This window comes from Siniperca chuatsi, linkage group LG20 (genome assembly GCF_020085105.1).
Source record: "Siniperca chuatsi isolate FFG_IHB_CAS linkage group LG20, ASM2008510v1, whole genome shotgun sequence".
Classification (NCBI taxonomy): domain Eukaryota; kingdom Metazoa; phylum Chordata; class Actinopteri; order Centrarchiformes; family Sinipercidae; genus Siniperca; species Siniperca chuatsi.
Window position 1 is genome coordinate 21,703,716 of NC_058061.1, and position 14,180 is coordinate 21,717,895.

At 39.3% G+C, this 14,180-nt stretch overlaps 1 protein-coding gene and 1 non-coding gene across 3 annotated transcripts; one reads left to right on the forward strand and one right to left on the reverse strand.

The window, feature by feature from the left end:
* Positions 1 to 1,236: 1,236 nt before the first annotated feature.
* wdr45b (WD repeat domain 45B) lies at positions 1,237 to 12,926 on the reverse strand. Of its 2 annotated transcripts, none has more exons than XM_044179109.1 (10): positions 12,349 to 12,926; positions 11,099 to 11,173; positions 9,614 to 9,715; positions 9,067 to 9,154; positions 8,091 to 8,185; positions 6,379 to 6,569; positions 5,909 to 5,994; positions 4,609 to 4,728; positions 4,308 to 4,429; positions 1,237 to 3,619 (listed from the first exon to the last, which is right to left on the reverse strand). In XM_044179109.1, the coding sequence occupies exons 1-10, from the start codon at positions 12,413 to 12,415 to the stop codon at positions 3,513 to 3,515; spliced, it is 1,053 nt and encodes a 350-aa protein (XP_044035044.1). In that variant the 5' UTR covers positions 12,416 to 12,926; the 3' UTR covers positions 1,237 to 3,512. The 2 variants fall into 2 exon arrangements, with proteins under 2 accessions (XP_044035044.1, XP_044035045.1); XM_044179110.1 differs by having other exon boundaries at positions 4,627 to 4,728; positions 12,349 to 12,914.
* A 141-nt stretch (positions 12,927 to 13,067) lies between these two features.
* On the forward strand, positions 13,068 to 13,140 carry trnar-ccu. Its single transcript has one exon. It is a non-coding gene; the product is annotated as a tRNA-Arg (tRNA).
* Positions 13,141 to 14,180: the final 1,040 nt, after the last annotated feature.

Below are 14,180 nucleotides of genomic sequence, written 5' to 3' on the forward strand. Positions count from 1 at the left end.
TATGACAGTATAAACTCTGAATACAGTTGGTATGTAGTATGGAATTATCAATGCCTCTGAGGAGAGTCTCTTAAAGTGTCAATATTATCGCCATTTGTTCAATTCATTGAGTCAAACTACACTCTTCAAGTGTAGCCATTTAGAGCGGGTATAAACACTTCTGCCTTTACATGTGGTTGGACAACACATTGTATGACCTAAGTTGTTTCAAGCATACTGAATCCTTAAAGGAGGCTTCTTTTTTAAAAAGGGCAAAGAATCAGGGGGAACCAATTACACATATACTCATAGAACTGGAGTTCCATCCAGGTAACTCATTACCTCACAGCGGCAGAAGTGGAAAACACCAAATACTATCATCGTGCTAACCGGTGGTTAGAAACAGCTCAGATATTACATTTCTAAGTCCGACTGAAGTCACATTTACTCATCCCTTTTTGTAGTCAAAACTAATGTCAACGTGTTTTTTAAATGTATTGTTAATAGTTTATTATTAAAAGGATAAAAAAAAAAGTCTTTGGGGAAATATCAGAAATGCTCCTTTTCATCTCAGCGGGCTGGAGGGGCGTGTCTGTGTTTGATTGACAGCTGCCAGAGTGCTGGCGTTACACTGTAGGAAAGAGAAACAAAAACAAACTTGCGCTTTAGCCTACATCATGTCATGGGCACACAGTGTGTTATTAGTTGTACTGAAGAGTAAGGACCACACTAGCATCTAACTGCAGCCAAGTAACATTTGCAGGTACGTTTACATGCTGCTTAATGTGCTGCAGCTAATTGGCTATCTAGCCTGCAAACTGGCACTAAGGTGCAGGACAAGACTTGTGTTCTGAGTTAGATAAGGAGGAGACTTTAGCAGGGTCTGTGGTTTTGTAGCAGCTCAGTGTGACCCTCTGCTCTGCCTATATTTATAATGGTCCACACATCTGATTGGCTGCATCAAATAAGGTCTCCATCTAGGTAGACGGATGCCTCACGAATGAATTCAAAATTAGGGGGCGTCAAAATTTCTCCCTTTTGGTTTCTGATTTTTCTCAAAGGAGAACACAGGACCAGTGCTTTACAGAGCAGATATGTTGCTGTAGCAGACAAACAAATGCAATTCAATTATAGTTGAACTCTAAAATGTTCATGGTGCCCTTACAACACTGAATGACAAATCCAATCATTCACACATTCAATACAATGGAGAGGCTACACTCGGTTTCCACAGAATAACAGGCATGAAACAGCCCATAAAGTTTAACTGTAAAAGCAGATGTTAAATTTTATTCACAAATTTAAATGCAGGTTTTACAATCATTCTGAGTGTGTCAGAAACAAGTTGGCTTTTCAGTTTGTGCAGCGTCCCTACTGTGGTCAGTCAGTGACCACCAAGTGCTATGTATGTTCAACAGAGTGACACCTGCTCACCTGCTGTACAATCTGATGCAGAAAGCAACACTAATGAAATGTGTTTTTGCAATCAATCAACAAAAATGCTGTCAATGAACATTTCAATTGGGAAAAAAAAAATAATAATAATACATTAACACAGTTCCACTTACACACATGTTCCATTGTGGTGGACCCACACTGAACAGATCTCGTTTATGGCTGCAGGCTTTAACAAAGCACTTTAGAGTCCCTGATTTGCATTAGCTGAATTGATCAATGCTGTTAGGGGCACGGTGAAGCAGTTTACAGAGATGCATTGACGCAGACATACACAACACTCAAAGTGACTTGCCGGGATTTAAACAAAAAGGTAACATGCAGCTGTGACCGGAGAGCCACACTCGCCAACCAAAAGTATGCGGAGCAATCCTTCAGAAGATTCCCGATTGAATTGTATTGGGCCAATAATGTATTAATATTAAACATTAAGTTCAAAATATTCTTGATATTTTTACAGTTGATCTGGGCTGCTGAGTAGAAAAAACAAAACAAAAAACAATCTCATCCGAAATCGATTAGGTTTTTGTGATTTAAGATGGAAACTGCATGTGTGTGTGGCTCTTAAGCTTTCCTGTTCAGGTAGGAACAACAAACACTCAACTTTCACAAACTCTTAAAGAAATAGTTTCTCTTAAAGAAATGAGAAGATCAATACCACTCTAGCGTCTGTAGGGTAAACATGAAGCTAAAGCTAGCAGCTGGTTAGCTTAGCATAAATACTGGAAACATGGGGCCTGGTTCCGTCCAATTAACACATTACATCTCATTTGTTTAATCCGTACAAAAATCTGTGTTAAAAACTCATGGTGACGACAAAACTTTAGGAAGTCACTGCTCCCAGCCAAAAAACAGTCCTGCACAATACCCCGTAAAACCACAACGTATTGTTTTAACGCTGTGATTTGGTTAAGACTAAACAAACAAGAAATAAAGTGTTAATCTGTGAGCTTTAGAGGCGCTGATAGGTGGATTTTGATGCCTTTTGACAGAGCCAGGCTAGCTGTTTCCAGTGTTAATGCTAAGCTAAGCTAACCGCTGCTGGCTGTAGCTTTATATTTAACATACAGACGTGAGTGGTATCAATCTTCTCATCTAAGTCTCGGCAACAAAGCGAAAAACCGTATTTCCTAATAAATGACAAACTATTTCTTTAAGCTTTTTTGGTTAGGTACATCCAACAACAAACACTCATCTTTCACAAGCTCTTAGCAAAAAAAAAACATAAGGAAAAACATATTGCACAACGTATGAAAAAAAGTTAGAGTGAAACAAAAATACATGTTAATTTTTTTTTCCTGCTACTGTATAGTTCCATTTAGTTAGAAGTTCAGTCTGGCGCATTGTGTTTATACAGTGAATATAAGAAAATCTAGTAATACTAAGGTGACGCTTCACAATGCAGGATCAGTGTGTTCCAATGTTTCAGATGTTACTACATACCTTTAAGACAGAAGTGGAAAAAGCAGTTAACTCATTCTGATCCTGCTTTGCGAACACCTAATATGGTACATTGGTATATACACAAACACACATATGTATATATGACAACAGTAATATGTGCACACGTACAGATTCTCTCCAGTCTCGAGGCACTCCCTATTGTTAGGTTAGGTGGTGTTAGCTGACAAAAATCTCACTATTTTCAATCCGTCTAACTATCAGAATCATCTATGTGATTAAAAATAGCCATTCTTCGTAAATTTCCTCGGAAGACATCTTAAAAAGCTGCATGTTGTCCATTCAGAAAAATAACTTTCCCGCTTTTCTCTAGTGTTTGGTTTGGGAGTCAAGTCGGCATCTGTGTCCCTCTGTCCAGAGACAATCTTCGGGAGTCTGCGAGAGACAAAAGTCTGCATCCCTGTTGGGGCTTCCATCTGTTCATCTTTGCTGTGAGGGTTTCCCAGAGTCTGTGCTTCTCTTTCTTTGTTCTCGCTTCATTAGATGCTCTTTTACAGAGTCTGTCAAGATAAGGAGAACTGCAGCATGGGACCTCTCCTCCCTCCTCCTCCACAAAAAAAAGAAAAAGAAAAAAAAAAGTAAAGAAATATAAATGTCCCGGGGGTGGGGGTCAAAGGTCATATTTTCTCATCAGTCATCTCCAGGAACTGGGCGTACACATCTCTGGAACACTCCCCTTTCTGGTTGAACAGAAACTTGTAGTAGCTGCCATCAGCACAAATGGCTGCAAGGTGGAGGAAGAGAAACAAGAAGAATACACTCAGTCAGCAAACTCAGGCCAAACACAGAAAACCTGACAATTCTGTTTCATTATAATGCAATGGTGCATGCTGCATAGATAAGGAACAATTAAATAAAAAAAAACAAAAAAACAAGTTAAGTCATTACAGTCATTGACTGCCACTGTAACTGTCGTAATCCACATCTCTTCTCGTTGCCACAACTGTAACAACAACATTCCATCTACACTGTTAGATCCCCAGCAGTCAGATTACAGATTTGGATTTGAAGGCCTTTACCGAGTCCTGATACGGCTTCTCTTTGCCAAAAACAGAAAACCAAAGTCTTCAGTTTTCCCCTCACCAAAATTCGGTTCAGTCAGGCAACTCACATGAAATGGATTGTTATGTGGAAGTGGAATATGAACAGTACTGATGTTTGGCATCTGAGCTGTGTGGTGCCCACTGATGGCTGTTTCCACTGGTTAGAAAACCAGTTGACCAGTCAGAGCTTTGTGTGCGGGATTAAGAATAGGGGCATCATCTTCCTACACAGCTAATCCTGATAATGTCGACCACCATATAGAGTGACGCAATGAGTCACCTGCGATACCCTCTGACTCTGATCAGTTAGAGTGACAAGATGAGACAGTCTTGTGTCCCGAAAAGATGCGCACCCCAAACTGAACTCACCTATGACAGCATTGGGCTCTGTTCCAAAGGCACACACACAGGGAGAGCCTGAGGGGACCTGGAACTTGGAGAAGCTCCACTTGGAACTGAAGTATTTGGGAAGAAAGCTGGCTGATGCCAAACTGCAGAGAGAAGGACACACAACCAATCAGGACACAGGGTTGGAACACAAAGTCAAAATCACTTTTTATATAAACATTTAGTTTTTTTTTTTGCATTCATCTTCATCCAGCTAAAGCTCTGGATTCATTATTATGCAGTAGACAGATATGATATTACTTGTAAGAAAAACAATCAAAACCCTTCAGCAGAGATGAACCTTGACTGTTTGTTCCTTTTGGGGTCCTCTGCAGCAAAGATGTGCACCGTGCCGTGGTCACTGGACACGCAGATGAGGGACGCATCCTGGTTGAAATTAATGCTGAGAAAGACAGAGCAGATGGAAACAATGACAACGAGAAAACTACACGCTACACGACATTCTGTTGGTGGCTTCTTGACACTGCTCACCTTTATTATAGAAGGCTAAACACACATTTCTATAATAACTACAGGATTACTATGGGGGAGTATGGAAATATTATAGAATTACCATTAACCTACACTGCAGTGGTTCCCAACCCGTGGGTTGCGGGCAAAAAATTGACCATGGGTCCCATTCTGAGTGGGTCAACTTGGTAAACAACAGCAAAAAACAGAACAACAACACTTAAGTGTAGTGGATTTCACACTGCAGAGTGAGTAGCAGTGCTACAACGTGCAACTTTATAATAAAAGTAGTCTGTCGATGCTGGCTTGGTTGATCATGTGACCGTAGTGGTCCTTCCAGAGTCTCTGCTGATCGTAGCAGGGACTGAGGAGCGAGCTTTTGCCACAACACGGCCAATCACAACTATGACACAAAATGCATTTAATGTTTTTACGTACTACTACACTGAATACAAAAAAAGAAAATAATGTTTTATGCAGTGAAGTACTGGCCTGGTTTAAAACCTACCTTGTAATTGACTGTTATTCTTTATTATTCTCAGCAAAGTAGCTTTTGTATTGCCCTGTTTTTGTTTTGTTTTGTTTTTTTTAAATCAGGCCCATTTACATGTCATGCTGTAAAAACCTGTGTGTAATAATGTAGTTTTATTACTGTTTTTTCCCCAGCCCTAATTGCACCCTATTGTTGCAGTGCTTCTTATTTCATTGAGTTTTAGCCCCAGTTGCACTGTTGCAGTTATATTTCTTCACCCACACTCTCAGAGGGACTCTGCAAGAAAGTGGTCTAACATACACCTTACAGAGTACTGGAGTAGAGCTGGAGAAACGCTGCTCTTAGTCTGTGGTCTGACTTTCCATGTCTAATGTAGCAAGTCACACTGCAGCCACAACATGTTAATTTACTGTGTACACATGGGGAAGAGAAAACACTGACGAAGGTTGCAGAAAGGCTTCGAAGAACAGGTGTAACCAGTGCAAATGAGACAACAGCTGTCAGTAGAAGAAGCTGACAATTCTGCAAATGTTTTTCAGCAATCATCTCCATCAACAAAATGACAGAACGGTTGCAATGCTAGGTAAAGCTGTGAAAAGTATTACCGATAAACGCTCACCAGTAAATGTTAGCTGTCTGAGAGCCTCGTCTTAGCTCCTGTATGAGCTGACCTGCAGACGTGTCAAAAATTCTAATAAGAGTCCCCTGTGGAAACACAACATGGATTAGTCACAAGTCAACAACAATAGAAAGAAATGACACAACAACTGAAGAAGTGTTGAAACATGCAAAAAAAAATTTTGTCAATTCAGAATCAGAAATACTTTATTGATCCCCGAGGGGAAACTCTTTTGTTACAGCTGCTCACTGTCACATCAGTGCACACAGGAATAGAAGTACTAAGCAAATCAGAATATGATACACTAAAATACAGTCAAGATAAATGAAGTACAAAGTGGATATAAGTATAAAATTAAAATAAGTACATAATAAGTGGATTTACCGGTTGAGGATGAAGTATGTACGGTATAATAATACAATGTAATAATATAAGTAATACTGCAAACGCTTCAGTATAGCATGGCTTACTTTCTCTGATGCAGTAGCTATTCTTGTGCCCTGTAGATTTAGAGCGATGCAGCACAGCGCCCCCTCATGGGCGGGGATATCAACTGGGGGCTTCTCTGTGTTGGCCAGGTCCACTATCTGCACATGGCCTGAGTGTGTCCCAGGGAATGCCAGCAGAGAGTTGTTGCTGTTGGGACACAGCACACACAGACCTGGGGAGAACAAGGGAAAAGGTTGGTTATAATGTGCACAGAAAAAAAAAGCATTTTATTGTTCCAGTGCTTTGCTAAAGCTGTGTCACATTTATACTGACTCTTTTTATGACGTGTTATATGGCTGCAGCATTAAATGGAAAGCTTCGGACATTTTGGGACTAGATTTGACTACAACTTCAAATAATGTGCGGGTTCAAAAGATGCGTCACCATGCAGTACAAGTTTGCTGAACCTGCCAAAGAGTGTGTGGTTGAAGATGGTCAAGTAACTGTGTAGAGCAGGCTGATTAAAAGTCTTAGGCTGGGTTGATTGATTTGATCTAAGATTAGTTCTAATCAGAGTTTAACAAAACTAGGTTTAAAATTAGTACATCCATCCTCTGTTGCACAATTAAAAACTAATCTCTGTTTAGTAAATCCAAGTTTATTCATGTAAACCAAAATTAAATAGAGTTTATTCAATATGGAGATGCTTGCCAACCCAAATTAAAATAAATAAATAATACATTTGCGTGCTGACGGGATCTAGTAAGTATAAAAGATGGGGGGAAACCATTAACCTTCAGCTGCTCTGTATTCCTTAACAAAACATTACATTGTTTGCTAGCTAGCTAAAAAGTTAGTTAGCCTAACATTACTCTTAGCCCCCTTTTACAGCTTGCATTAAAATGCGTCTCATATACAGATTGTATCTAGATATGATTTTAACCTGATTAAATAATACATTTGCGTGCTGACGGGATCTAGTAAGTATAAAAGATGGGGGGAAACCATTAACCTTCAGCTGCTCTGTATTCCTTAACAAAACATTACATTGTTTGCTAGCTAGCTAAAAAGTTAGTTAGCCTAACATTACTCTTAGCCCCCTTTTACAGCTTGCATTAAAATGCGTCTCATATACAGATTGTATCTAGATATGATTTTAACCTGATTATATTTACACCTGGTATGTGTCTCCACATATTAATAGCGCGTGTCCAGCTCAAACAACCAAACATTACACCCTCCTCTCGTTTGCTCAAGTCTAAAACAACTACTATGGACATTTGATTGCTTTTCAAAGCGGGGGAAGAAGCCGTCTTCAACACCTGGAATGCAGAAGACGAAAGCAGAAGAGAATGCTGTTTTCTGCAGCTGTAATTGCTCTGGGGAAAGTGAAACTTAACTTCCACCTGGCATTGTTCCCTTGCTACCTTTCTTCATAATGTGTACTCCTTTCTGTTATTTTAGTAGTTTATATTGAGTTTAACTCAACAGTGCTCAATTGGGTTGAGTCTGTCCCTTAACTTTCTTTGAGGAACTTCAAGGAGGAATCCAAGTCAGCCATTTTAAAAGTTAAACCTCCTCAAGTGTAAGTTTAAAGTTAAACTAAACTGAGGTTTAATGAGAGGGCTTAATTTTAAACTTGTTTTAAAGTTTGGTGCAACATAATTTAAAGTTAAACCGTGATTTAATCGGGTTTAAAAATGAATCCTTGTTGGTGCAACCCAGCCTAAGTGTTTAAACAGAGTAGACTAACCTTTTGGGTTGTAGCAGGTCTCAAACACATGCAGCTGATGGGGGTTGTGGGTAAAGGTGAAGACTTTGATCATTGAATCCAGGACTACCACAATCCTGAGAAGAAAGGAGAACCAACACACAGGCGAAAATCTTAACTAAATGTCAAAAAATCTACTCAAATAGCATTCAGCAGCGTAGAGTTAGTCTTTAAAGGCAGAATGAGTAGGATTTGTTGGTTGCTGTTTGTGAACCCACGATTCAAAGTTGGCCCCTTCTCCCCGGCTCAATGAGCGAGAGAGCGAGTGGTGGTTGAGCGAGCTAGGTAGTGAATGAACGGAGGGAGCGGTGTTAGAGAGAACAAAGCAGGGAATCAAATAAATGAAACGTTATATTCTGATTGTTTCACGGCAGTTACGTTACAAAGCACAAATAAACACGGCTGCACAACCCTGGGGGAAGGAGCCACATTGCCGGATTTTGTGTGAATGCAGCCGAAGCCACGCTTCATCCTGTCCACAGTCCTCCCTCTGCTCTGCGTGTGTGTGTGTAGCTCAGCCCCGCCCTCGGTCAAACGGACACACAGACCTGCAGCTCTTTATACATCCAGGACACAGACAGAGAGCAGAGGAGAGAGACGGAGACAGCGATGTAACCTGGTCGCTACGTTTTGAATAGAGTCCCGACCTGCGCAGCATTCGAATGTTGGTTTAGAATTCGAATGTCAACGTTATGACTGAAGCTGCGAACTATCCGGTACAGCCCTACTGCATTTTCACTGCATCATAGTGTGTCCCTGTCTCATTACCACAGTACTGCTGTGTGATTAGGTTGAGAAACATTTTTGAAAGAGTGACATATGCCTGACCCCCCCCAATCTACTCACTAATGCATTACACAACACTTATTTTGCAACTGTCACAAATTATGAAATAAATTCCAACAACAACCTGGACACATGAACTGGCGTTACAAAGTTGTTTTTAAGTCCATTTCACCTGTCACGCCGAAGCTTCACTGCTTTGACTTCTGTTGAGAATTCAATCTCAATAACGGTCTTCTTCTTCAGGTCATCCCAGATCATCACTAGAGTAGCAAAAAAAAAAAAAAAGAAAGAAAGAAAGAAAAAGAAAGTAAGGGGAAAAAAGAATATTCAACAGTTCCATGAATAAGATGTGCTAAGTGTGGTAGACTTTTTAAGACCTTTTCAATACCACATAGAACACAATTTAATACCTGTTTCACTGTCATATTGGAAAAAGTATGAAAGTATGATGGGAAACCAATAAAGCCAATATGACCTGGAATTATTTTTCCAACAAATGTTTTCAGTACTTCCCAGCAGCAAGACTTTTAAATACCTTCTAAGGAAAACTGAATACAGTGTTTTTCTTTAGAACTTTACAAAACCTGCAGATATCCTGAAAATGTAAGTACAGGCCATCATTTGTCAGAACAGAGGCCTGGCTTAATTCCAGTATTGACAATACTGCTAAAAAAGAAAGCAGTCAATCAACATTGCTAACTTCAGTAGACATAACATACCTTTGTTGGTTGGGTACTTGGGTTTCTTTCCTCCTCCCACTAGTGCTAAATAGTTACACCTAAACAGCATCTCCACATGGCCAACCCCGCCCTCCAGGAACTCTGAAAGTCATTGGTAGTGAACATCAATAATAACAAGCATAATTGTTAATTACTGTAAGAAAAGAATGCAGCCATTATCATCACAACTGACTAAACTCTGCTTCAAACTACATTTGCACACTGCTTCTAATCACTAATGCTGACTACTCATCTCTAATGGATCATCATCTCTCCACAACAGACAGCAGACCACAATGACAAGACATTCTCTGCATTCCACACAATGAGACTGGCCTCCCTCCATGTAAAGTACAGCACACATAACGTCAGCAGGAAAGAGAACTGCTATGTGCTGTAAAAACTGTCAAAGAACTGCACATGGATCAGCAAAGGTAAAAAAAAGACGAAAGACTACACTTGGTCCTGTGAACGAGTACTTGGTCAGTAATCCGATGACTTAGAGAGGTAACTCTGGAGCAGGTCATGTGCTGAGTCACATTTTCAGCCCTCTTTGGGGGGAACTTCCTCTTATATCCCTCCATATTTAATACGTTGCAATTCTGTCACAATACTTTGTTCTTGTGTGCAGCAGAATTGGCTGGTTTTAATTATGTCCTGCAGTCATAAGCCAAAAATCTTTGAATTATCACAGTTTGGGATGGTAATTTTAAAACAGTTTCCTTAATAAACTGTCTGTACTGTCAATTATCAATAATCAACTTTTCATTAAAAGCTAATAGCCCACACAATGCATGTTTTTACTACATGATACTTTTTATTTAAACAACTGGGCTTTTTTTAAATTTTTTTATACAGTACAGTAAATTTGGTATTTGTATGATACATAAGCACAATTAAATTATGTGAATCATTCATTAAAACAGCATTACTGACATTTGTGCTATATATTTTGGTTATTTAATTTTTCTTATTGACAATATGCCAGTATTTGAATGCCTTAACTGTTACAGTAAGAATGTTGAATGTTTACATGTTTCAAAATAAATGACAAAAATGTTATTTTCTACCTTTTTTTTTTGTTATCCCTGTTGTACCGAACTGTGAATTTTGTGTACGGTTACACCCCTAAGGAATAGTGTGTTTAGTTTGAATTGTTATTCTATTTTCAACCAATAGCCAAGCCCGATAGAGGGCTACAACAGAAACTAGGTACCACCCAGGTAACTTTATTTCTATTTTGTACGTGCTCTGCGTACTATAGGTTTGTCAAAAGTTTACCTTTTGAACAATAACAATGCCTTAAGTATCAATATGTTGCAACTTGGCAGACTGCTCAATGAACTTGTGTGTAGGTGTTAGAATCAGAATCAGAAATACTTTATTGATCCCTGTAGGGAAACACCCTACTAACAAAATGTGTGTCCAACTAGAAAGATTATTTTCTACCAATTAAAAAAAGATAATGTCTAGAGAGCTTGTTACCTTGTTTCTCCTTCTCCTTAAGAGGATCTGTGTTGTACACACGAAACCCATTCTCCATTCCACAGGCAAAGCATCCTGGAGAGACATACAAAGATGAAACAGCTATCAGAAATTGATCGGTGACTAAAGATAACATTAATCAACAGTTATCAGACGCACAGAAATACCTTTCAAAGGGAATCATCCTAACACTCTCAACCTTTACAGTAATGACAACACACAACATGAGGACACTGGGGAGCTCATCTTACTTGGACCAACAGGCCTAGTACGGTGATAAAAGCGCAGCCCTTATCAAATACAAAGCCGACACAGAATACGTAACAAATGATTAACCTCTGGTGGAATTCAACTGGCCTACCGTATGTTGACGTGTGATGGCAGTGATACTGAGTGCTATAGCTAGTTCTTTAAGGGGTCATATGAGGTCTTTGGACACTTTGCCTTGACGACGTTACAATACCTTCAGTTCTGACAAAGCTAGTTGGCACCAGTAATTTCAATAAATCAATGTTAAGTTAGACCAATTAAGAAGAATACTTTAACTTTCAGGTCTGTGTAAATGTGTGTGGGTGGGGAGCGAAGAAAATGTGAACAGTGCTGAGTTCTACTATGTAGCTACGGGTGAACAAGGAATATCTTTACTTATTAAAACTGGCAACCTAATAAAAGACTGGGCTTATCTTGGAAGTAACTAGCATAACATTAGCCCAATAACGCGGTAATAACTGTCAAACTTAGCTTAGCAAGCTGTTCACTAGCTAACGCTAGTGTTTTCGCCGTTGTCGTAACCAAGGCACGGCTCGTATGATGGTCGATGGAAATTCAGTTAACATTAGCTTATTAAGTTAAGTTCACCTACAGCAGTAGCTGTCTATACGCTGTTCTTATATGAGTACATAAACTTAAACCACCTTTATGTCTAACTTAACAACCCTTGTTATATTGACCTAACATTAGCTGGTTAGCTGACATATGTTGGCTGAAAACAAAAAAGCTACGTTACCTGGCTAGCTTACGTAGCTAGCTAACATGAATTTAACGTTCGGTACTTTAAGTTAACGTTTCTGAAGTGACAGCGGCGCAGCACTATTGTCGCTAAACAATTTCTAGCCTAGAAAATGTAAAGCTACCATTGTTAGATAACGTTGTGGTTAATGTATGCTATGGGAAGACTTCGGTATAGCAACGTTAGCTTAGCATCCACGACGTTGCCAATTTCCATTTGGGAGAAAAAAACATTTTCTTACCATGATCCTGGTTAAATCCAGCATAAAGGAGCCCATTCCCGTGAGGATTAGACGGTAGTAAATTCATTATTTTAACAGAACAACCGAATGCCAAATAACGTTAATAAGTTAATCCTATGGTAGCAACTGCTGCTGCCTGAAGAGCTAACCGGCTACCATTCCTCCGGAGTCTGCTGGGCAGAAAGAAGGAAAACAACTGAGGCTGGTTCCTGCTTGGAGAGAGCTGTCACCAGTCAAGATCAAACGGAGTTTTCAGTGAACTTCGTTAACGTATCTGAACAAATATTTAACACTGAAATAATTTAATTAGTATCTTCATTAACTAAAAGTAAACATATCTCAATGCATGCGAGGTTTTAATCAGCAAATACGACTTCAGTAGCCGTTGTTGATTTGATTAGCTACCTGTGAATCAAAGTTTCTCATCATGCTAAGTCTACAGAGTTTATCTGGTAAGTGTAATGCTAGTTACTGTTAACGATTAACTGAGTTAACTGAGAAGTTGGATTTGCCAGCGTTTTAAAAACAAAAAGTGAAAAATACTGATAGAGCCGAATGTGGTTACTGACGTGCCATATCGCCATCAGTCACGCTAACGTACACTAGGTGTAAAGTTAGCTTGTTTAGTTTAGTCACATAAGAACTGTGGGAAAATATACACATTTGTCCGAAAGGAAATAACGTATTTATTGAGTCATTGTGGAGTGAACATACATATAGCCCCAGTGGCCTAATGGATAAGGCACTGGCCTCCTAAGCCAGGGATTGTGGGTTCGAGTCCCATCTGGGGTGAAACGTTTTATTTAGGTTTCAGGCATAGCTGCTGAATGATTAGATTAGATTCAACTTTATTTTCATTGCACACAGTACAAGTACTGAGACAACGAAATGCAGTTTAGCACCTAACCAGAAGTGCAGAGTAATGTACATATGTATAGAGATAATACATAGTACAAGTGATATTATGAATATGCAGTATGAACATTAATTATTAAAAGCATGCGCACTATTAACAGTATGAACAGAGTTAAATTAATACACTATATATACAGCATGTGCAGCAGTTGCAGTGGGCATGTAAATATACAGTGCAGGTGTACAAGTAATGCTAGTAGTAGACATTATATACAGAATAAACAGCTGGATATGAATACGGTGTATACACTGTAGGTCAGATATGTACAGTATAAACAGTAGTATAAATATGAATACACTATAGGGGAAATATATGCAGTATGGACAGTAGTATAACAGGGGGTGGGGGGGCTATCACAGTGGTGCAGAATTCAGCAAGGTGACAGCTGAAGGCAAAAAGCTGTTCCTGAGCCTGCTGTGCAGGCTATTCTATTTATCTGTACTTATGCCTGTCCTTGTGCTGCTGCAACAAATCAAATTTCCCCTGTGGGCATCAATACAGGCTTATCTAATTTGTTGGGGAAAAAAGTGGTTTGAATAGTTAGTCTTGCATATTATACTGTATAGTTTTAATTTATTAATTTTTGCAGTGTTGATAGGCCTTTTTTATGGTAAATATGTCTCAGCAGGAACACCACAGGTGTACCTAATAACAGTAATGATTGCTCCATTACATTCAAGTATCGTAGAAAGCAATTCCTGTGAGGCAGCATGCACAACGCCAGGACCCTGAACTGTCAAACCTAATGTAACACAGCCATTATTAATGTAATGAATTACACCTGTGCTTTTCCTGCTACAGGTATTATGCTCAGTGTTGGGGGTAACGCATCACTTTTGTAACAGTAATATATTACTTTTAGCACTAAGGAAGTAATGTGACACATTACTAATAGGATTTCGGTAATATTATGACA

Bases quoted from the DNA above. Each gene is read 5' to 3' on its own strand.
- wdr45b (XM_044179109.1), bottom strand. From the start codon at position 12,415: ATGAATTTACTACCGTCTAATCCTCACGGGAATGGGCTCCTTTATGCT. The intron at 11,174-12,348 runs GTAAGAAAATGT...ATGTCTCTCCAG, and splicing joins TGGATTTAACCAGGATCATG to GATGCTTTGCCTGTGGAATG. The intron at 9,716-11,098 runs GTAACAAGCTCT...AATGACTTTCAG, and splicing joins TAAGGAGAAGGAGAAACAAG to AGTTCCTGGAGGGCGGGGTT.